A 22186-nucleotide genomic window follows, 5' to 3' on the forward strand; every position below is an offset into this window, starting at 1 on the left:
AGTAGCCCTGGCAGAAAGGGCAGCGGGTCACAACCCAACAGCCTGGTTACACGCATGTCAAACGCATCCCCAACCCAATGGGAGGAGATGCCTGAGGGGAGAACACTCTCTCCAGAAAACAATCGCTCAGTGAATTACGGTATTCTGGAGAGGGGCACAGAACAGTCCAGCTGCCAAGATGCACTCCAGAGGGAGACACTCAGAGTCCTCATGATGGAGCAAAGGCGTGGCCATTATTCCCACCTGGCCTCTATTTTCCCATAAAATGAGGCAATAGTAGTATTCCAAAGAGCGTATTGCTTCGTATGATTCTAACAATGACCAGCCGGGCGTGGTGGCTCACACCTGTAATCCCAGCACTTTGGGAGGCCAAGGCAGGCAGATCACGAGGTCAGGAGATCGCCATCCTGGCTAACACGGTGAAACTCCATCTCTAATAAAAACACAAAAAATTAGCCAGGCGTTGTGGCGGGCGCTTGTAGTCCCAGCTACTCGGGAGGCTGAGGCAGGAGAATCGCATGAACCTGGGAGGCGGAGCATGCAGTGAGCCAAGATCGTGCCACTGCACTCCAGCCTGGGTGACAGAGCGAGACTCCACCTCAAAAACAAAAACAAAAAAATGTTAACAATGACAAAAAGAATAACCAGCCCCGAGTATGCATGGAAGTGCCAGGCATGGTTCTGCAGTGCCTTCCGGGTGGTTAACGACCCACGCACCTGAGCACCTCCAGAATCAGGCCTCTTTCACTAGGATGTGCTGGCGGATAGCCAGACGCAAAGCTCCTTCTGTTGGGTACCCAGCCCTGCCCCCAGTGATGGGAAGGCATAAAATTACAAGGCTGGGGTGACGGCCAGACCTGAGTGAAACCAGCTTCTACTTCAAGTTAAAGTCAGCTTCACAGATAACCCTCTCAGAGTCACGGGCTTCATCCAGACCCGTCTGCACCTCATTCTTATTTCAAGCCGTCTGTCTCTTGGCAATAACAATTACAGAATATTACTTCTTTTTCTTTGTCCCAAAATTGCCATACCCATAGGTGAACTAAGGAAGGGCTGGGTCCTCACCAGGCTTCGTGCTTCACACAGTGCTGCTTTAATCCCACTAATCACAGAAGGCCGTTACTGTCCCTGTCTGCAGACGAGGAGACAGGCTCGGGAAATGTGGTTAACATGCCCAGAGTCACACAGACACAAAGGCAAACTCAAGCCAAGCCCCAGCTCCTGACCTGAGGTCCCACACTGCTCAGGAGAGCCATGTGATCCCAAGTCTCCAAAGACCTGGGGACAAATCCGCAGGCTGAGAGCCGCCCACAGATACACACACAACAACATTCATTCACCCAGCCCCAGCCACTCTCCCACCCGCTGCTCAGCCCTGGATACAAAGACGCTGAAGACTAGCCAGGCTCATAGGGGACTGTCCATCAGTGAGTGGACATAGACCCCACGGTCCTTTCTCTACACTCTGGCCACAAAGACCCTGTGAAAATCCCGTCATTTTAACGCCACCACCCCGAAAAACTTCCAATTGCTTCTAATCATGCTCAGCATAAAAGCCCAAGCCCTGCCTAGGCTGACGGCTCCTGCGGGCCTGGCCCTTCCTGCTTCTCTGACCAAGAGGCCGACACTCATCACTCACTGTGGCCCCTCCCACTTTTACTATGCTGCATAAATATTCCTTAAATGCTACACCTCTTCTGCCTCAGTGCCTCTCTCTGAATGTACCGTTCCTCTGCTGGGACCAATTTCATCTAGAACAGGGTCAGCAAACTGACCACCAGCCAATCCTGCCCACCAACTTTTGTAAATAAAGTGTTATGGTAACACAGCTGTGTGACTTCCTTTATACGGATTCCCTGTGGCTGCTCTGGGCCACAATGGCAGAGCTGAGCTGCAACAGACCACAGGGGTCACCAAGCCCAGGCTGTTGACTGGCTGCCCTTTCGAGGACAGCCACTGTCCGCTGCTCTCCGTCTGTGCAGGGCCGGTAGCCGCCTTTCCACAAGAGCACCCTCTCTCGGTTTCCACCTCCCCGGCTGCAGGAGGGGCCCACGGTACTGCTTCCTGTTACCTACTGTTCTCCCTCCTCATCACCTGTGTCTGGTGGGCACTACTCCCCGATGGGGAACACAGTGAGGTAACAGGTAAGCCCTCTCCAAAGAATGAACCAGACAGGAACGCACCCCCAGGCGCCTGCACAGCTGCCTCCCAAGCTCCTCTAAGTCCTCGCTCAAAGTCAGCTCCTCAGTGTGGCCCACCCTGACAGCTACCCACCTGCTTCAACAGCCCCTTCCCCTCCTCAGCCCTCACCATTGCATCAAGCTGATCCCAGGCCTTTCCCCACAGTACTCCTCACCTTCCACAGCACATCAAATCTACTTCTCAGTGTATTGTTTGTCTTCTCCCACCAAAATGTGAGGTCCACAAGGGCGGAATGTTCGTCCAAGGCCTTGGAACGCTGTTTGCCCCACAACGGACCCTCAGTCCTTCCTCGCTGAGTGCACGAGTGATCACGACGTGCAGCAATTCTGTCAGACCCAAAGGGGGCCACGGCCCTGACACGCATGCGCTCACTTGGGACAAGTAAGAACGAGCATACACTTCTGGGTTTGGTTTTGATAGTGGAGAAGACAGAGGTGGGGAGAGACAGAGCACGGAGGACACCGGGAAATGTGTGCGGGTTGGCCCGGGGCAAGGTCGGAAACAGCCTGGCCAATGAAGCCGCGTGCAGCAGCCAGGAGAGAAGGCCTGCGTGCCAGGGAGGGGGCCCGGCCTTCAACACAGGGCAGTGTGGGCCACCAGGGGTGGTCAGCGAGGCCGTGGTGTAGGCAGCCTGACATCAACTGCATTCAGTGGCCACAAAGAGGGCTCTCAGAAATACTTCCCACTCCCCAAATTTTAAACTTAACCTGAAACACAAATTCGAAAAGGCAAGTACGTCATGATCGGAACACAGGCAATAAAAACACTCCGTGAGCTCCTGACACTCCGGTCCCTACAGGAAAACACACATATGCAAGCTGAGGCCTTTCAATCAGTAAGCAAGACTAGAAATCATGCAAATGAAATACATTCAAGTATGCAATGAATTTTAAATGACAGAACTACAGAAAACTTAATTGCTGTATTAGCATGCTATAAAAACACTAATCATAAATGTAAAACAATGCATGCACATACTTACATCTAAATTGTCCCGGTGACACAAAAACCAAATTGTTCCCTCCCACCATGTTCATATGCAAACCTACCTCAATACACTGCAGAAAGAAAAGATAATACTGGAGCTTCACTCATCATTTTTAACCATTAGACTCACTAATGCAAATGTTCAATGTTTAATTAGTTTTTGTGCCATGTTTCTGAAATACCTATTTTAAAAAGAGCCAGAAATATGATTCTCTATAGCAGTAATTTTTAAAAAGTTACTACCCTGCTTGCATAAAATGTAAACATTAAGTAGTATTACTTGTGGCTGAACGGTATGTTCTAGACTAGATGTTAGTTTTTCATAAAAGACAAATCATGTTTCGCATCGTTCTTCATTGAAGTGGCACTGCCCACTCATCAATTAAAAATAAGGCTACTAGGATCATGTTAATTACAAATCATAAACACAATGAAAAAGAGTCATTAGTTTGCCAGACCCTGAAATAGGTTCCCATTCAAGCACAGCTTTGGTTATCTGCCTTTTTAAGCTGGACAAATGATACATTCTCAATTCTGGGTGTAACTGTTAACATCTGGATCCTGGACGGACTCTCAGACTGGGATAAACCCCTCCCATCTTACCCTACTCACCCGAGCCCTCCCAGACGACATGCTCCTGGCTCTCAACGAGTCTCACTCAGCCTCTCTCCTCCCACGCGGGCCCTCCAACGCCCCAGGCGGGCTCTGCTGCCCAGGTTCCTCAGCCCAGGTGTGTGCTGCCTGCAGTGGCAGGCACAGTGCATGACTTTCAACGACCTGCTTCCCAGGTGGCTCATGTATACCTCACCCTGTCCCACTGGAGCCTGAGTGTCCTAGAGCAGCTGTCTCCAACCCTGGGCACACGTGAGAACCCTCAAGAACCCAGGTAACAGGATTTCCTGAGCTCCCCAGGAGATACTAACATGCGACCAGAATGGAAACCCACAGGTGAAGAGGGGAGGCCTGAACCTCCCTACCCTTGCCTCCCATCCCCCGCCTAGCCGCAGGGTGGCACTCTGTGGACTGCATGGTTCTCAGCATGCCAGAGTCAGTCAACACCCTGGTGCCTGAGTCCACCCTAGAGATTCCAATTTGCTTCATGGGCCTGGACACAAGGATCGGGAAAAGCTCCCAGGAGAGCTGAACGGGAAGCCAGGGTTAAACCCTGGGATTCAGGGAATGATAAAGAGGTATCCTTGATTGGGGAGACCCCTTCCCTGCTGAGGTCCCAATCCCCACCATTGTCCCAGACGTTCTTGAAACCCCAGCACCTGCAGAGGGCCTGGCTGAGGGCAAATGTGTGAGTAACACGTGCTGACTCGGGGATGGGTGACTGGCATCAGGTACTGTGCTCCCCACATCTCTACTTTTACAGAAGGCCCAGAGCCATGGTGCAGCATGACTGCCTGGGGAGCTGGATGGCATCAGTGCTCACCAACACAGGGCACGGAGCATGGCAAATGCACAGTGATCACTTGTTCGCGGAAAAAGAACCAACGCTTGCTCCCTACTCTAGTTGTGAGAGTCCTCTTACCCCACCCCTATAGCCTTTGGCCCCTCAACTCCCTTCCCTGTCGCTTCCCAGTTCTTCCTGTCCCAGTTCTAGTCCCCTCCCAAGAGACTGCCAGGAACAGCCTCCCCTTACAACCAGCACTGCTCCTCCAAGCCAGACACTGGGCAAGAACAGCCTGGTCCCTGAGTTGCCTGCCCACACGCCTGTCCACAAGAACCTCTGAATGCATGGTCTGATGCAGGGCAAGCGCTCAGTAAGGGACAGACACAGGGCAGCAGTGCACTGGGAGCATGGGAATAAGATCCTGAGAGAATGGGCTCCGTCTCCATGTAGCCTAGGTCTCTTGGGGCTGGAGAGGGTAAGAGAAAAAGACAGACCATCTACCTGTCTGTTCTGCAGGCCCCAGGGGGACAACTTGGTCTTCTTCCCTGCCTGCTATTTCCTAGCACCTGACACAGTGCCTAAAACACAAAGTGCTCAATAAATGCTAATGGATGAATGAATGGATGAATAGAATGGATGAATGGAATGGATGAACAGAATGGATGAAAGAATGAACCAACCAATGGCTCTTTCAAGGCTTTTCTCTTCCAGAAACACAGGCTCACCACTCCCCACTTAAATCCTTCAGGATAAAACCCAAGCAATGGGGCGAGATAGGGAGGGCAGTAGGGTGTCTGTCACCTGGCCTCCTCTTGAGCCCCTCTACCCCAGCCTATGTTCCTGCTTGTCCCACCACCACTGTGTACCCCAGCTCTTACGGCCTCCCCACTTCCCACGAGCAGAGAGAACACTAACATCCCTTTTGAGACGTCACGTAAGATGCCACCTTCCCCAAGAAGACTTACCTGGCATCCTCATGAACCCTTTCTTAGCATCCTACACTTGCAAGGACAAGTTTTGCTCCCTGACCTAACATTTATTTTCTACTCATCTGTCAATCCAAGCCCAGAGAGGGCCAAGAACCACCATGTTCATCCCTGTGCCTTGTGACTGCAAATCTCCACATCCTCCCCTCCTTCCCCACCTGCCATGGCCTTGCGGATCCCAGGTGTGAACTCCCGTCCTAGCAGAAGCTGACCCTCAGCACTAAACTGTCCCCATGCTGTGGTACTCCTCCACCCCCTGGTTCATACTTGTGTCCTGTCCAACCTACAGTATGTAGTCCCGGCCTCCACCACCACTGTCACATCACAAGTCTGTAGCACCCGACCTCCTCCTAATGGCAGGCTAGTGTCTAATTCATCTCCATCTCCCAAGCAAAGGACCCTGCAAGGAATGATGGTTAAAGGACTACATGTGTCTTTCCTTTCACATGACAAAGCCCTGAGAATGCTCAGGCTTTCTCCTATGAAAAGAAAATACTTGGGCCCCCAAGATCACTAAAAAACTCAAGCTGGAAACTGCTCAGGGCAAACCTGCCTCCCATTCTATCCAAAGTCACTCCTCTGCTCACTGAGACAGATGCACATCTGATTTGCTTCCTTTGGAAAGGTTCATCAGAAACTCAAAAGAATGTAACCATTCGTGGATCACCTATCTGTGACCTGGAAGCTCCCTCGCCACTTTTTACATGTTTTGATCAATGTCTCATGTCTCCCTAAGTGTATAAAACCAAGCTGTGCCCTGACCACCTTGGGCACCTGTCGCCAGGACCTCCTGAGGCTGTGTCGCCAGTGCGCCCCCAACCTTGGCAAGATAAACTTTCTAAATCAACTGAGACCGTCTCAGATTTCCTGGGTTCACACTCCCACTTGCCTCGCCAGGATTCCTGACTAAGACTCCGCCTACACCCACCTGCCCTCCTGTCCACAACCAGCAAAGTGGGGCTGTCTGTCACCTCCCCCTCTGCTCCTCTGTCCACTGAAACCAGAGTGGCCATTTCCACATCAACCCCTACGCTACACACATTAGAGAAGTGGAACCATAACCCGCAGAGGCTGAGAACTAGAAGAGAACAGTATAAAATGACTCACGTGAGAGTTTCCACCTAGACACGGCACATCCTTAACAAACAGAAAATGCAGTTCGGTATTTTCATCAAAACTTCCTACAAACTAACCTGAGAAGTTTGCAACCTATCTTAGGGGACATTTAGAAAACTGGATATAAACTGGAAAACTAGGTTAAAATACAAAAGCACAAAACAAAAACGTAAGCCATCGCAGCAAGTCTGATTTTAATTGCAAGGAATATTTAATCAATAAATATTCACTGTTCAGAGCTGCATCTGCATTTAGGATTACGAGGTACTAAGCTGCAAATGTATTAAGACTCATGAGCCAGAAAAAGTCTTTTAAATACTAAAAGTCAGACCCAATTTAGAGTAAACACTTAGAGCACACTATTGACTTAGCTCCAAAAATAATGAAAAAGGAAAAGAGAAGAAAACTGTCTATAACCAATTCTGAAATAGTCGCCAGGGCCAGACTCACTCACAATGGTAAGCCCGAGCTAAGAGTACCAGGGCGTGCTGATGGTCACCACCGCCCACCCCAACCTTTCCCAAAGCGCTTCCAGACACGCAGCTCAGCGCTAGAGCTGAGGCAGCGGGAACTCCGCACTCCACCCAAGAAACACAAACCGCTTCTCTCATCCATTTTCTTCTTTTCCTAACAACACTACTAATACTTACAAAAAAAAAAAAAAACTTGGTCAAACATATGTCCTTGTTTTCAGCATATCTCAAACAAATTTAAAACCTATTTCCCTGTTTCAACTCCTCGGAGTTGAAATAACCATCTATGCTGAAACCTTTCTATATCATAGGCTGGAACATATAAAGATTTTCTAATAATAAAATCTGAGGAAAAAAATACCGTTGTTGTAATTATGATCTATCCTTGTTTTCTGCCAGTCCTGTCAAACCAAGCTTAAAATTAAGCAAAGGATGGAAAACGTCAGCTTAGCCATAGCAAAGCCCTTTATCACTGCAACAAAGCCAGGGCAAACCCGTGGGCGTGGCTGTCAGGCCCTACTCAGGCCAGACGCCCGCAGTCCCTGCACACAGGAAGGAGGCGCTGATGGGCGGCGCGGTGGGACTTACTGAGAGGAGCTTCCACGTCATTGGACGCACTGGCTTAGGGATTCCAGACCAGCTCAACTTCCGTAATTCCTCTGTTGATGAAAAAAGAGACAAGGAGAAATAAGATTTACAAAAGGTTAGCAAACCTCCCCAGTGCTTTAACACATTCCATCTGTTTTATTAGGAGGCAATGAGCTCCATCAACAAATTAAACTAAATGATCAACATTTCAGATACCGATTGATTTCAGTATCCCAGAGAAGATAAGTGACCATTCTACTCAAACCAAGCTACAGGTCACCTGTTTACAACAGAATCTGAGTACATGTCTGCAAAAGGCATCCCCAGTGTCCCTGCAGCTACCCTGGGACAGGTGAGGCGCCATGACCCCTTCCCTCCTTCAACCAGGGAAGTCCAGAGAACACCAGCCTCCTTCACTCCCACCTCCTCCTCTCTCCCTCCCTCCCACCTCCTCCCTCTCTCCCTCCCACCTCCTCTCTCTCTCCCTCCCACCTCCTTCTCTCTCCCTCTCCCTCCCTCCCACCTCCTCCCTCTCTCCCTCTCCCTCCCTCCCACCTCCTCCCTCTCTCCCTCCCACCTCCTCTCTCTCTCCCTCCCACCTCCTTCTCTCTCTCTCCCTCCCACCTCCTTCTCTCTCTCTCTCCCTCCCTCCCACCTCCCTCTCTCTCCCCCTCCCACCTCCCTCTCTCTGCTGAAGGCTTTTACCCCAACCTGATCATGTTAATTGGTTTTCCTTTCTTTCATCCATCTCACTTTCCATTTACTATTTAAGCATACCTATATGATGCCGTTTTTTCTCACTACTGGTTTTGAAAGAAATCGTTTCATGGAGATACGTTTGTCTTTATACACCATTAATTAAGGATGTGGCCAAATTCTACACAGACAAAGTCTTCAAGGTAGTCTGATACAAGTCAATGAGGCTTTATAAATACCTACAAGTAGAAAAAATCACGAGACGGGAGGGGCTGGCCAGAGGCAGAGGGGTCCTGGAGCAAGGTCCAGTACCTCCAAGGGCAGGGAAGGACAAGCATCGGGGCAGAGGGGTAAGGATGTGGGCCCCGCATTCCATCAACCTTCTGAGTCTCCTTGAGTGTCTTATTCCCATGCCCTGAAGGGCGGGAGAATCCATTTCAATGTCTAGGTATAGCAACACTTGCCCCATCCCACAGAAACTCAAGTCATTATTTCTTTCCTTTAAGTTAGGCATCTACCATTAGGTTCTTCTCCTAACAGCTTGGAGCTAATGATTAATAACAGGAATAAAAGAAATGACTAAAGAGAAGACGTTGCTAATATAATCAACAAAATACAAAGTCCTGACATCTAATCTTTTTCCAATTACTAAAGTCTAAGTAAAATAAGTACAGAATAATTGGGCGACAGTCGCAGCAATAACTTGCATTTTACAGCAATCTCAGAAAATATCAAATCTTCCCCAGTACCCTAAGGATATTATGAAAAGCAGGAACCTCATATCTGAACACCAATAATGTAATGTTTACCAACCATGTTCCCAGTGCCTCTCCCTCAGCATAACTCTGGTTTTCTGATTATGGTTTATGAGGAAAAGCTGAGAGCAAACTTATTTGTTAATGTTCTCTGAACCTCTCTCCTCACTGGAAGAAATTCACAAAAATTCAAAAATCCTGAATACACATAATGAGACAAGGCTCTAACTCTGCTCAAGCTTTGGTGTTAAAAGAGAGCTTTCATACGTCTTATCTCATTTGATCCTCAAAACAAGCTTGTGTTACTTAGGGTTGTGATCACTATTGTATATGAAAGATATAGTCTCAGAGAGGTTAAGGGACTTGACCAAGGTCACACAGGAGCTAAGCAACCTTCAATACCAGGGTCTTTCCACTACGTCCCTTCCATTCTTAAAAAGACTTTTGTAGCACAGACAAATCTCACTTTGAATACAGACAAAAAGATCCAAAGTAAAACCTTAGTAGATCAAAGCACAGCAGCAGGATATTCAAAGAATAATACACATAAAGAATGAAGGAGGGACGGTTCAATGTCGGGAAATCTTGTAGCTTTACCGACATGCTGAACGGGGTTGACAGGGAAGCCGCATGACCATCCTCATAGGTGTTTGGTGCATCTTTCTAGCAGAATCCCAGATTTGCGAAGTATTCACACCTCCCTGCAGCAGCCCTGTAGGTGGGGACTCAGCTCAGAGGCAGCGGAACAGGTCGGCCTGGTTGGAGCCCTGCAGAGCTAGGCCACACCTCACCAATGGCTGAGTCAGCAAAGGGGCCTAGGCCCCTACTTAAGCCACTGAGCACAGACAGCTGGGCTTCTGAGAACACCCTGCCCAGTTCTTGGGAAGTTCCTGGAGGCAACCCACTCCTCTTCCACTGAAAGCTAACCAGGGTCAGATGTGGGGGTCGGAACTGCTGCAACCATCTGCACCCAACCAGCCTGAGGAATGGTGCCAACAGAGACAGAGGCAGAACTGAGAGAATGGCAGGAAACAGAGTTCTGAGATAAGCAAGATGCCCAAATACAGGAACATTCAAAAATCAATAGCCCTTCTCTGCCAGCAAGAAGAAAATAACACGGCATAAACTTAACAAGAACTGTACGAGAGCTCATGAAGAAAACCACAAGTCTTCACTTGAAGACCTACATAAATAGGAGGAAACACCAAGCTCACTGACACCAACCTGCATTTACAAAGCTCTTCCTCTGGGCCAGGGGGAGTAGAGGAATTACAAATGTGAGCAACACCAAACACAGTCCCCGTGCCTACACAGACCCCTGTGCTGGACAGCCTGCCTGGGCTGAGAGAGTCCCCTGGGCTTCCAGATCTGCCCTGTGCTTAAGAGAGCTCACCTGTGCTTAGAGAGCTCACCTGTGCTTACGAGCGTAACTGTGCCTAGAGAGCTCACCTGTGCTTACAGAGTTCACCTCCCATTCCAAGGAAGAGCAAAGTAAACTTACAGCTACCCTGAGTGCTCAGATGAAGAGGCAAAGGGTGCCCTGAAACCGTAAATGGGGAATTGTACCTTGTTAAGAAGGTCAGGGAGGTTTTCTTGAGGAAATGACAATGGGGATAAGATCTAAGAATGAGGGGAAATGAACTGAGTGAAGAGGGAGGCCAGCAGGGGAGTAGTCAAAGCCCAGGGAACATCTAATGCAAAGCCTGGATTATCCTGGAGAAGAGACTGGGGGGCCAAGAGTGGTCATAAGGAGACCACTCAATGGACTACTTCACAAGCCCAATGTAGGGGTGATGATGGCAGTGAAAGTAAAGCAATGACCAAAGAGATATTTGGGAGCTGAAAGCAAGAAGACTCAAACAACAGACTAAATAGAATACATGGATCTAAGACTCAAATTTATAATGCTGTCAGGTGTCACTTTAGAAATCTTCAAGTTCAATGCAAACCCAATCAAAATTCCAATGGGATATACTTATGTGTTCTGAAACTTGGTAAGTTGACCCTAAGTTCACCTGGAATTTGACCTGGCATAAGAAGAGCCAATAAAATTCCCAAAAGGAATAATGTGAAGAAACTCACATTAACTGGTAAGAAAAACATGTAATGAAGCTACGGGAATTAAGACAGTAGGGTTCAGAGAGACAGACTAAGACAAAGAAATCAAGGACACAGAATGAATGGTTCAAAATCAAGCCTATGTATTTATGAGCACTTAGTTATGATAAAAATAGCATTTCGGCCGGGCGCGGTGGCTCAAGCCTGTCATCCCAGCACTTTGGGAGGCCGAGACGGGCGGATCACGAGGTCAGGAGATCGAGTCCATCCTGGCTAACACGGTGAAACCCCGTCTCTACTAAAAAATACAAAAAACTAGCTGGGCACGGTGGCGGGCGCCTGTAGTCCCAGCTACTTGGGAGGCTGAGGCAGGAGAATGGCGGGAACCCGGGAGGCGGAGCTTGCAGTGAGCTGAGATCCGGCCACTGAGATCCGGCCTGGGCGGCAGAGCGAGACTCCGTCTCAAAAAAAAAAAAGTATTAACAAATTAACTATATAAAAGATTGGAAATGACTGTACAGTGAAGGACTTTTGATATGCAACCAACAAACGACCGACAGAAAAATACATGCAACAAAAATAAAAAGGTTAGCATCACTGACATACAAAGAGCACACAGTAAAGTAGGAAGACGAACAGCCCACGAAAACTGGAAAATGCACAGAAGAGGAAATGGAAATGGCTAGTAAACATATTGTGTAAAGACATATGACCTCAGGCTGGGCACAGCAGCTCACGTCTGCAATCCCAGCACTTTCGGAGGCTGAGGCGGGCGGATCACTTGAGCCCAGGAGTTTGAGACCAGCCTGGGTAACGTGGTAAAACCCAGTCTCTACAAAAAAAAAAAAAAAAAAAATTAGCCAGGCATGATGGTTTGCACATCTAGTCCCATCTACTCAGGAGGCTGAGGTGGGAGAATCAGTGGAGCCCGGGAGATTGGGGCTATAGAGAGCCATGATCACTGCACTGCACCCCAGCTTGGGCAACAGAGTGAAACCCTGTCTTTTTAAAAAAAAAAAAAGAAAAGACACATCACCTCAATAGTGATCAAACAACAAATTAAAACAAGAAATCTGTCAAAAATAAGCTGGATAACATTTTTAATGAATGGTAATGCCCAATACTGATAAGACTTTGGGTAAATAGCCACTCTCTCACAGTTTGGTAAAAACGTATATTGGCATAGATTCTTTGTTGGTCAAATTTCAAAAGTATATAACCTTTAAGCAGCAAGGTTTTTTTGTTCTTTTTGTTTGTTTGTTTGTTTTGAGATGGAATCTCGCTCTGTCCCTCAGGCTAGAGCATAGTGGTGCAATCTCAGCTCACCTCAACCTCCGCCTCCCGGGGTCAAGCGATTCTACTGCCTCAGACTCCCGAGTAGCTGGGATTACAGGCAAGTGCCACTGTGCCCAGCTAATTTTTGTATTTTTAGTAGAGACAGGGTTTGGCCATGTTGACCAGGTTGATCTTGAACTCCTGACCTCAGGTGATTCGCCCACCTTAGCCTCCCAAAGTGCTGGAATGACAGGCGTGAGCCACCGCTCCCGGCCTTGGGCAGCAACTTTTAAGAAACCTATTCTACAGAGAGATTTGCAAAGGAATGCAAAGGCTATGCACAAGGATGTTCATTTGAGTGATGCCGTGTTTTAAAATGCCCGTGAATAGGGAGATGATCCATGCACTGGAATACACTGTTGCCATAGAAAAGAATGTCTGTCTTTTTGTGTGGATATAAAGTTTATCTAAATGATCAAGTAAAAAGGGAACAATGAAAACAGTCTGTAGATACAATGATGATTTCTGTAGCATATACGAGAATCTGAAAGCACAGGAAGAATCTGGGGAGGGGTTCCCAGGATGGAGTCAAGGATGACAGAAGACTTACTTTCCACTGTACACCCTATGGTGTTTCTACAAAACTACAAAGTTTCTGTGACATCGCCACTTTAATCTCCGATTTGTCAAATTCCATGCAGCTCTCAGGGCCCATCGCAAGACCTGCCACGTCTAAGATGCCTTCCTGACAACTACAGTCCTCACTCACTTCTCTCTTCTGTGAGCACCAATGACAGGGGGTGTCATGAGCACCCGCCTTGTCTCCTAGGAGTAATGTATGTGTTCCTGAAGGTCAGACTCTGCCACTTGGCTTTTTTCTGTCTCCAGTTAAGTGCTGGACAGCATGCTCCATCCTTTCTTCCTCCCCTTTAGTGATTTGCTTGTTGCGGGGTGTGATATTTTAAAATCAAAGTATAACTTACATATAATAAATGTATTGCTAGGCCAGGTGCAGTGGCTCACACCTGTAATCCCAGCACTTTGGGAGGCCAAGGCGGGAAGATCACCTGAGGTCAGGAGTTCGAGACTAGTCTGGCCAAAATGGTGAAACCTCATCTCTACTATAAAATACAAAAATTAGCCAAGCATGGTGGCTGGCACCTGTAGTCCCAGCTACTCAGGAGGCTAAGACAGGAGAATCACTTGAACCTGGGAGGCAGAGGCTGCAGTGAGCCGAGATCACACCACAGCATTGCAGTCTGGGTGACAGAGTGACAGTCTGTCTCAAAAAAAAAAAAAAAAAAAGGATTGCTGCCCTCAGACAAGACACAGAACATGTCTATTGCCCTTTTCTAGTCATTCTTGGCCCCCACTCCAAGTTAACTGCCTTCTGATATCTATCACCATAGACTGGGACTTGCCTATTCTTGCAATTCATATAAACGGTACAGACAGTATATATCCTTTGTGTCCCATTTCTTTTGCTCAGAATGTGTAAGAGTCACACATGTTGCCAGTTCATTCTTTACAAGCAGTGAAAGTATTCTAAGAATATACCACAACTTGTTTACACATTCACCCATTCATAGACTTCTGTGTTAGTTACTGATTTTTACCATGAATAGGCTGCAATGAACACTCTTGCGGATGTATGTTTTGTGGGTGTATGTCTCCATTTCTCCTAGGCAGGTGTGAAGGAGCGGAACTGCCGGGTGATTTTTACCATGAATAGGCTGTGATGAACACTCTTGCGGATGTATGTTTTGTGGGTGTATGTCTCCATTTCTCCTAGGCAGGTGTGAAGGAGCGGAACTGCCGGGTGATTTTTACCATGAATAGGCTGCAATGAACACTCTTGCGGATGTATGTTTTGTGGGTGTATGCCTCCATTTCTCCTAGGCAGGTGTGAAGGAGCAGAACTGCCGGGTGATTTTTACCATGAATAGGCTGCGATGAACACTCTTGCGGATGTATGTTTTGTGGGTGTATGCCTCCATTTCTCCTAGGCAGGTGTGAAGGACTGGAACTGCCAGGTCACAGGGCAGATGTACATCTCCCTTTATTTAAAAACTGCCTTTCTGCAATCTATGCATCTGACAGAGGTCTGATATCCAGCATCTATAAGGAACTTAAATTTACAAGAAAAAAAAACCCCATTAAAAAGGGGGAAAAGGAAATGAACAGACACTTTTCAAAAGGCCAGGCGCAGTGGGCTCACATCTGTAATCCCAGCACTTTGGGAGGCCAAGGCGGGCAGATCATTTGAGGTAAGTAGTTCAAGACCAGCCTGGGCAACATAGTGAAATCCCGTCTCTACTAAAAATAGAAAAATTAGCCAGGCATGGTGGCAGGCACCTGTAATCCCAGCTACTTGGGAGGCTAAGGCAGGAGAATCACTTGAACCCAAGAGGTGGAGGTCGCAGTGAGCCGAGATTGCAGCACTCACTGCAGCCTGGGTGCAAAGTGAGACTCTGTCTCGATAAAAAAAGAAAAAGACGTACCCGTGGCCAAAGAAACATGAAAAAAAGCTCAACATCACTGATCATTAGAGAAATGCAAATCAAAACCACAATGAAATACCATCTCATATCAGTCAGAATCGTGATTACTAATGGTGGTGAGGTTATGGAGAAAAAGGAACACCTTTATACTGTTGATGGGAGAGTAAATTAGATCAACCATCATGGAAGACAGTGTAGCAATTCCTCAAAGACCTAGAGACAGAAATACCATTTGACCCAGCAATCTTATTACTGGGTATATGCCCAAAATAATACAAATCATTCTATTACAAAGACACATGCGCACCTATGTTCATTGCAGCACTATTCACAATAGCAAAGACATGGCATCAACCTAAATGCCCATCAATGATAGACTCCATAAAGAAAATGTGATACATATACACCATGGAATACTATGCAGCCATAAAAAGGGACAAGATTGGCCAGGCATGGTGGCTCATGCCTGTAATCCCAGCACTTTGGGAGGCCGAGGCGGGCGGATCATGAGTTCAGGAGATCGAGACCAACCTGGCTAACATGGTGAAACCCCATCTCTACTAAAAATACAAAAACAAAAAACAAAACGGAAAAAAAAAAAAAAATTAGCCAGGCATGGTGGTGGGCACCTGTAGTCCCAGCTACTCAGGAGGCTGAGGTGGCAGAATGGTGTGAACCCAGGGGGTAGAGCTTGCAGTGAGCTGAGATCGGGCCACTGCACTCCAGCCTGGGTGACAGAGTAAGACTCTGTCTCGGAAAAAAAGAAAAAAAGGAAGAAGACTATGTCCTCTGCAGGGACATGGATGGAACTGGAGGCCATTATCCTTACCAAACTAAAGCAGGAACGGAAAACCAAATACCACATGTTGTGGGGCCTACTGGAGGGCGGAGGATGGGAGGAGGGAGAGGATCAGGAAAAGTAACTAATGGATACCGGGCCTAATACCTGGATGATGAAAGAATCTATACAACAAACCCCATGATACATTTTACCTATGTAACAAACCTGTACATCCTGCACATGTATCCCTGAACTTAAAAATAAATAATTAATTAAAATAAATCTGCCATAAGGTTCTTTAAAGTGATTGCACCATTTCACACTTCTCACCAGCAGTGTATGAACATTTGAATTATTCCCCATCTTGGCCAAAATTTAGTGTTGTCAGTCTTTTTATTTTAGCCATTCTAGTAAGTGTTAAATGGTATCTGATTGTGATTTCATAGAGCAATTCTATGAAGATTAATGATGCTGAGCACTGAAGAGATTTTCATGTGTTTACTGTGGCCATCTCTATACTTTCTGTGAGGTGTATGTTGAAATGCTTTACCCATATTTTATTGGGTTGTTCAAAATGTTATTATTGATCCATGAGTCTGTTTCTAATTACTAATATTTTTTTCTGATTACGGGTCATATTTTTCCATTCCATTGCATGCCAGTTACTTTTTTATTGAATGCCAGATATCCCAGTTATCAATTTATTGCCACTGTGATACTAGAGCTGGATCTTGTAAAAACTTTTCCTTTGTCAGCTGGCGCGATCTCATCCTAGTCCACAGAGAGGGCTGGAGGGACACGAATGGTGTCTTCCAGGTTCATATGGCTCATTCGCCAGGTTCCTGCAGGTGCCGTCTCTCCAGCACTCGATTCCCACGGCTCTTGGGATTATTCAACTCACTGCTTTCTGGTGACTTTTCCCAGCTCATAGAATTTCACCCCACTCCTGAGCAGATCAATACTCAGCCAAGGACTTGACGGGACTTTGCAGACATCTGGGGTTCTCTCCCTGTACAATTCCCTCCTCTCCAACACTCTGCTCCATATATGATTTCTGTTTCGGCCTCCTCAAAACTCTTTCCTAATTCCTCAACTCAGCAAAGCTGCTTGGTTCGTTTGGGTTCCCCCACTTATGCTGCTGCTTGGCAACTGCATTCAATTGCAAACTGAGTCCTTATACAGTTCACCTTACTTACGTCCTATCTCACAGGGTCACAGCCCTGCACTGCCTGTTGCCCAGTATCTGAAAACAGTTGTTTCACGTATCTGGTCCAGTTTTCTAGCTGTTCATAACAGGAGAGCAATTCCTTTGGCAGTTACTCCTTCATCGGTTAAGGCAAAAGTCAATTTGCTAATAGGTTTTTAAAGAATTTTTTGTCTATATTCATCATAAATATTGGTCTCAGGTTCCCTTTTCTTACAATGTCTTTGTTAAGATTTTGGTATCAGGATTATGTTACCTTGAAAAAATGAGAAGTGTTTACTCCTCCTCTCTTTTCTGAAAGCGTTCCTGGAGGATTGCTATTATTTCTTCTTTATATGTTTGATAGAGTTCACCAGCAAAGCCATCTGGTCCTGATGTTTTCCTTGCGTGAAGGCTCTTGTAAAACAAATTTAATTTTTTAAATCAATATAAGGATAATAAAGGTCTCCGTTTCTTCCTGCAGTAGTTTAAGTTGTGTCTTTCTAGAAATATCTCCATTTCATGAATTTATCGGCATAAAATTGTAAATCACATTCCCTTATTAGCTTTTTAATGTCTGTAGGATCTGTAGTGATGTCCCCTCTTTCATGTCTCAGGTTGGTAATTTGTTTTTTCTCTTTTTTTCTGTTCATTAGTCTAACTAGAAGTTTTTCAAGGGTCTCTTCAAAAAAACTTTATATTTTAGTGATTTTTCTTGTTTAACCATTTTTCAGTTTATTGATTTTTCACCCTTATTTAGATTGTTTCTCTTCTTTTACTTGGTTTTTGTTGTTCTTCTAGTTTCTTAAAATGAGAGCTTTGAATATTAATTTGAAACCTTTATTCTTTTCTAATACAGGCATTTAAAAGTATAAATTTTCCTCCAGGTACTGTTTCAGGTGCATCACACAAATTTTGATACGTGTTGTCATTATCATTCAGTTCAAAATTTCCTTATGATTTATTTGCCCCATAGGTTGTTTAGAAGTATGCAGGTTAATTTCCATCTGAGGATTTTCTGTGTGTCTTGTTGTTATGGATTTTTAATTTAAAGCACTTGGTCAGATGAACGTGGTGGTATTTCAACCCTTTGATATTTGCTGTCAACTTTTCGGGGCCAGCATACAGTCTACTTGGTGAATGTGCCCCATCCTTGAAAAGGATGTGCACTATCAGTTAGCAGATGTGGTATTTTATAAATCAATTAGAGCCCACCGGTTGATGATGTTATTCTAATCTTCCATACTTTTACTAACATTTTAATTTACCTGCTGTTTTAATTACTCACAGAGGGCTGTTAAATTTTCTGCCTAGGATTGTAAACTTGTTTATTTCTCTCTTTATTGCTGTCAATGTTTGCTTCATGCATTGTAAAGCTGGTACATACACATTTAGGACTCATCTCTCTACTTAATGAATTGATCCTTTCATCATCATGAAACATCCCTCTTTGTCTCTAATACAACTCTTTGTCTTGAGGTCTACTTTCCCTGACGTAATTATAAGCAAATTCATTTTCTTGTGATTAGAGCTTGTGTGACATATCTTTTTCTACTCTTTTATTTCAACTGCCTGTCTTTATGTTTAAAACATGTGTGTCTGGCTTTTGTTATGGTTTGAATGTTTTTGTCCCTCCAAAAATTCATGTGTTGGAAAGTTAATCCCTGGTTAATCCCTGGTGCAACAGTGTTGGGAGGTGGCCTTGTGGGAAGGTGTTTAGGTCATGAGTAATCCAGCCTCATGACTGCATTAAGGTCATTACAAAAGGGCTCCCAAAAGTAGAATTGCCCTCTTCTGCTCTTCTGTCACGTGAGGACATAGATTTTGTCCCGGTTTGCCCTTTGCCTTCGACCATGTGATGACATAGCAAGCAAGCCTTCACCAGATGCTGGAGCCTTGATGTGAGACCTCCCAGCCTCCAAAACTGGGAGAGACGGAATTTCTGTTGCTTATAGATTATCCAGTCTGTGGTATTCTGTTACAGCAACATGCAACAGACTAAGACAGCTTTCCTTTCAGCTTTCTGTCTCTATAGTTTCATACAGTCAAGCAGTAAAATCATAAGTGCTCTGAGACAGAAAACTAAAATGTAAGAAAAACTTACATAGGTAGAAAATGAATGAGATTAAGTGAATGAGAAATAAATACCATTTCTCCTACAACAGTGGATTTCCTTTCTGAAAACTGAAACTTTGGAATATTTTCAGGAAAACACCACCAAAATCACAATTTCATGCTCATCTGCACTGTGAAAGTTTTACTTCTCAATAGGAAATTACCAAGCGCTAACTTTAAAGAGAGCAGAGAGAGAGCAGAGCGTAGAGTAACAAACATTGGTTGTGGGTTCAGTGCACCTGGTTCAAGGACCAGCTTGGCCAACAACTATCTGGAGGCTCTGGACAGTCCCCTTTATCTGTCAAGCTTCAGTTCCCTCCACTGAAACACAGGACAAATAAAAACGCCTGCCTTGATTAAGTCACATAATTTTTACAAGGAACAAAGAGACAATACATGGGGAAACATTTGTGAACTGTGACATAAGATACAAATGCAAGAGCACGCTTCTGTTATGCTGACAGGTGCAGTTATTCTGCACACTCTGTGAACCCAACCCGTAAAGCAATTGGGACTCATTCATTCTAATTGGATGTAAAATATCACATCTGAGACTGAACCAGAAATCTGTCACAAAATGGTATATGCAAAGAACCCCTAAATATAAGCACCTTTTTTCTGAAAAGCTAAGAATAACAGAAAAATCAACCCATCATTTAAACTTTAAGATTCATTTCTTATTAACTGTTTTTAATTACGATTTTAAAAACCTTTTGTAATAATAAAATCCGGGAGAAACACTGAACAATAGTAAGATACGCATGTGCCCTGCACTCAGGCTTACATGTGGTTCTAGACTAAAAGCTGAGTGTCACCAGCATAAGGAGGGTCTACAAAAATATGCATACGTTCTGTTCCTAAAGCCACATGCAGGAACAACAGATCAACTCCATGTGGCCAGCACTTGCTGAGCACGCCCCCTGTGTAAGCTGCCTCTGGGCAAAGCCACTGAGATGCTCCCCAGGCCGAGTCCACCCACACATTAATCCATCCCATTGGCAGGTGCCGGTCAACACTCACCACGGACCAGGCCCTGAACTAGCCTCCAAGGGAGTGATTAAACCCAGTTCCTTCCCTCAAGGGGCTCACTGTCAAATAGCAAGAAGAAACCTATCCAGTGAAATCACTGTTCACCAGGATTATGAGAGAAAGGAATGCAAGGTACAGTGAGTCACCAGAGGGGTGGTCTCTTCTCTGAAGAAGGGGACATCAGGAAAGATTCTCCATGAGCTGCTGCTGGAGAGCCATCTGGAAGCTAAGCAAAGCACAGATTTATCTCTACTTCCCCTAACTCTCACCAACAGGGCAGTAAAGGAACAATGTCATAAACAAGGACAAGGGTGTAAAGGAGGCAGACAAGAAATGTCAGCAGAAATCTGAAAGATGGACAGCAGACACAGTAGTAGGAGGCGGCACAGAAGCGCGGATAACAGCCTGACAAGGGGACACCAACAGGGAGCGGCCAACTGAGGGCAAAGAACCCCTAGAAAGGGCTGTGTTGGAGTAGAACACAGGAGCAACCCCACCTACTCCCACCCACACAGTGAGCTCCCCCTACCTCACCCCGCAAATGAACAACTCTGGGATAAAACAAGTTACATGTGACAGGTACTCAGTCACGAACCAGAGTTAGAGTTATCACATCACAAACAATGAATGCCAATGTCACCGAAAATTAAACTGAGAGAATGGGGAAGGAGAAGAGGAAGAAGCACGGTAAGAGAGTTAAACCCTCTGCTTCAGAGTAGAAAGTTAATAAATACAGCTAAACTGTAAAAATCTGCAAAATTACCATAGTATTTAGAAACACCAAGATCAGTACCAGCAATAACAGCCAAGAGGTACAATCACAGCCTCGTCTCAGAGACGGAAGGCAGGGATGAGGAAGGGTGGGGACAGGGGACTACCCTTTCTAGTACGAATCTTATATTGCCTGTTGAGTCTCCCTTATCCAAAAAGCTTGGGATCCCAAGTGTTCAAATTCTGGGTTTTTTCCAGATTTTGGAATATGTGCATATATATAATGAGATATCTTGGGGATGAGACCTAAATCTAAACACAAAATTCATTTATGGTTCATATATACCTTACACATATAGCCTCAAAGCGATTTCATACCTTTTTAAAATAGTTTTGCCCATGAAACAAAATGTGTGTACACCGAACCACCTAAAAGCCAAGGTGTCACTATCTCAGTCACCCGTGAGGGCAATCTGTGGTTGTCTGGCATCACCATCATTCCTGACTCTAAATTTACATGCTACCAATGAGCAATCATTTTCTTACACTTATTCCCACATAAGTACTTAACAAAAAAAATAGGACCTACCATTAATACAGTGAAAAAAACTGTTCAGAGTAGCTAAGTGGCACGGCAGGCTCCCCAAAACACCCGCGTCCGCTGCGAAGCAACAGCAGCGACTGGTGGCTTCCAGTCTCCATCTACGGAACTGGGTTTCCATTAAAAGGTTCCTGGACACTGCGGGCTTTTTGCTTTTTGGTTTTTGCTTTCTCAGTGAGAAGAAACATCAGAAGCAGTTGAGGGACCGGGAAGTGAGTGGTCTAGGGATGAGAAGGCATTCTGCCGGGTGGGTTTTTTAAATGTTTCCTCTGGAGTCATCTGCTCATTAGCGACAGTTTTTGTCTTTTAAGTGTCTCTTTGATTGTGTAAATTGATGTGATTTCTTGCTCTGCTGTGAACGCATGCTGCCCTAGTCCTTCAGTAAGCCTGTCACACATTTTCGCCATGTCATCTATAGGTGCTTTTTCTACAGTGTTACTGTCATCATTTTCATCGTCACTATCATCACAGTTACCTCGACTCAAAAATATTTTTGCTATTTCAACATCTACTGATGGTTAACAACTGGTACCTCATTTATCGATGCTGAGGACTTCTTTGATATCCACTTCTTCCAATGGTTAATAACTGGTACCTCATTTATCCACTTTGAGGACTTCTTTGATATCCACTTCTTCCAGCTTTCTGATGAACCTTGAAGGTGTATGTAAGGAAGTCAGACATCATTTTTGTCTCGGGTGACATGCAGAATCCTTCAAAGTCACCACTTTGT

General features: G+C 45.6%; 1 protein-coding gene across 2 annotated transcripts in view; it reads right to left on the reverse strand.

The window, feature by feature from the left end:
* The window catches only part of TBC1D22A (TBC1 domain family member 22A), a 424627-nt gene that overhangs the window by 290809 nt on the left and 111632 nt on the right, over positions 1-22186 (reverse strand). For both annotated transcript variants that reach the window (XM_030914235.1, XM_030914234.1), the window contains exon 5: positions 7749-7819. In XM_030914235.1, coding sequence (XP_030770095.1) covers positions 7749-7819 — 71 coding nt within the window. The remainder of the gene's footprint in view (positions 1-7748; positions 7820-22186) is intronic.

This window comes from Rhinopithecus roxellana, chromosome 13, assembly GCF_007565055.1.
Source record: "Rhinopithecus roxellana isolate Shanxi Qingling chromosome 13, ASM756505v1, whole genome shotgun sequence".
Taxonomy (NCBI): Eukaryota; Metazoa; Chordata; class Mammalia; order Primates; family Cercopithecidae; genus Rhinopithecus; species Rhinopithecus roxellana.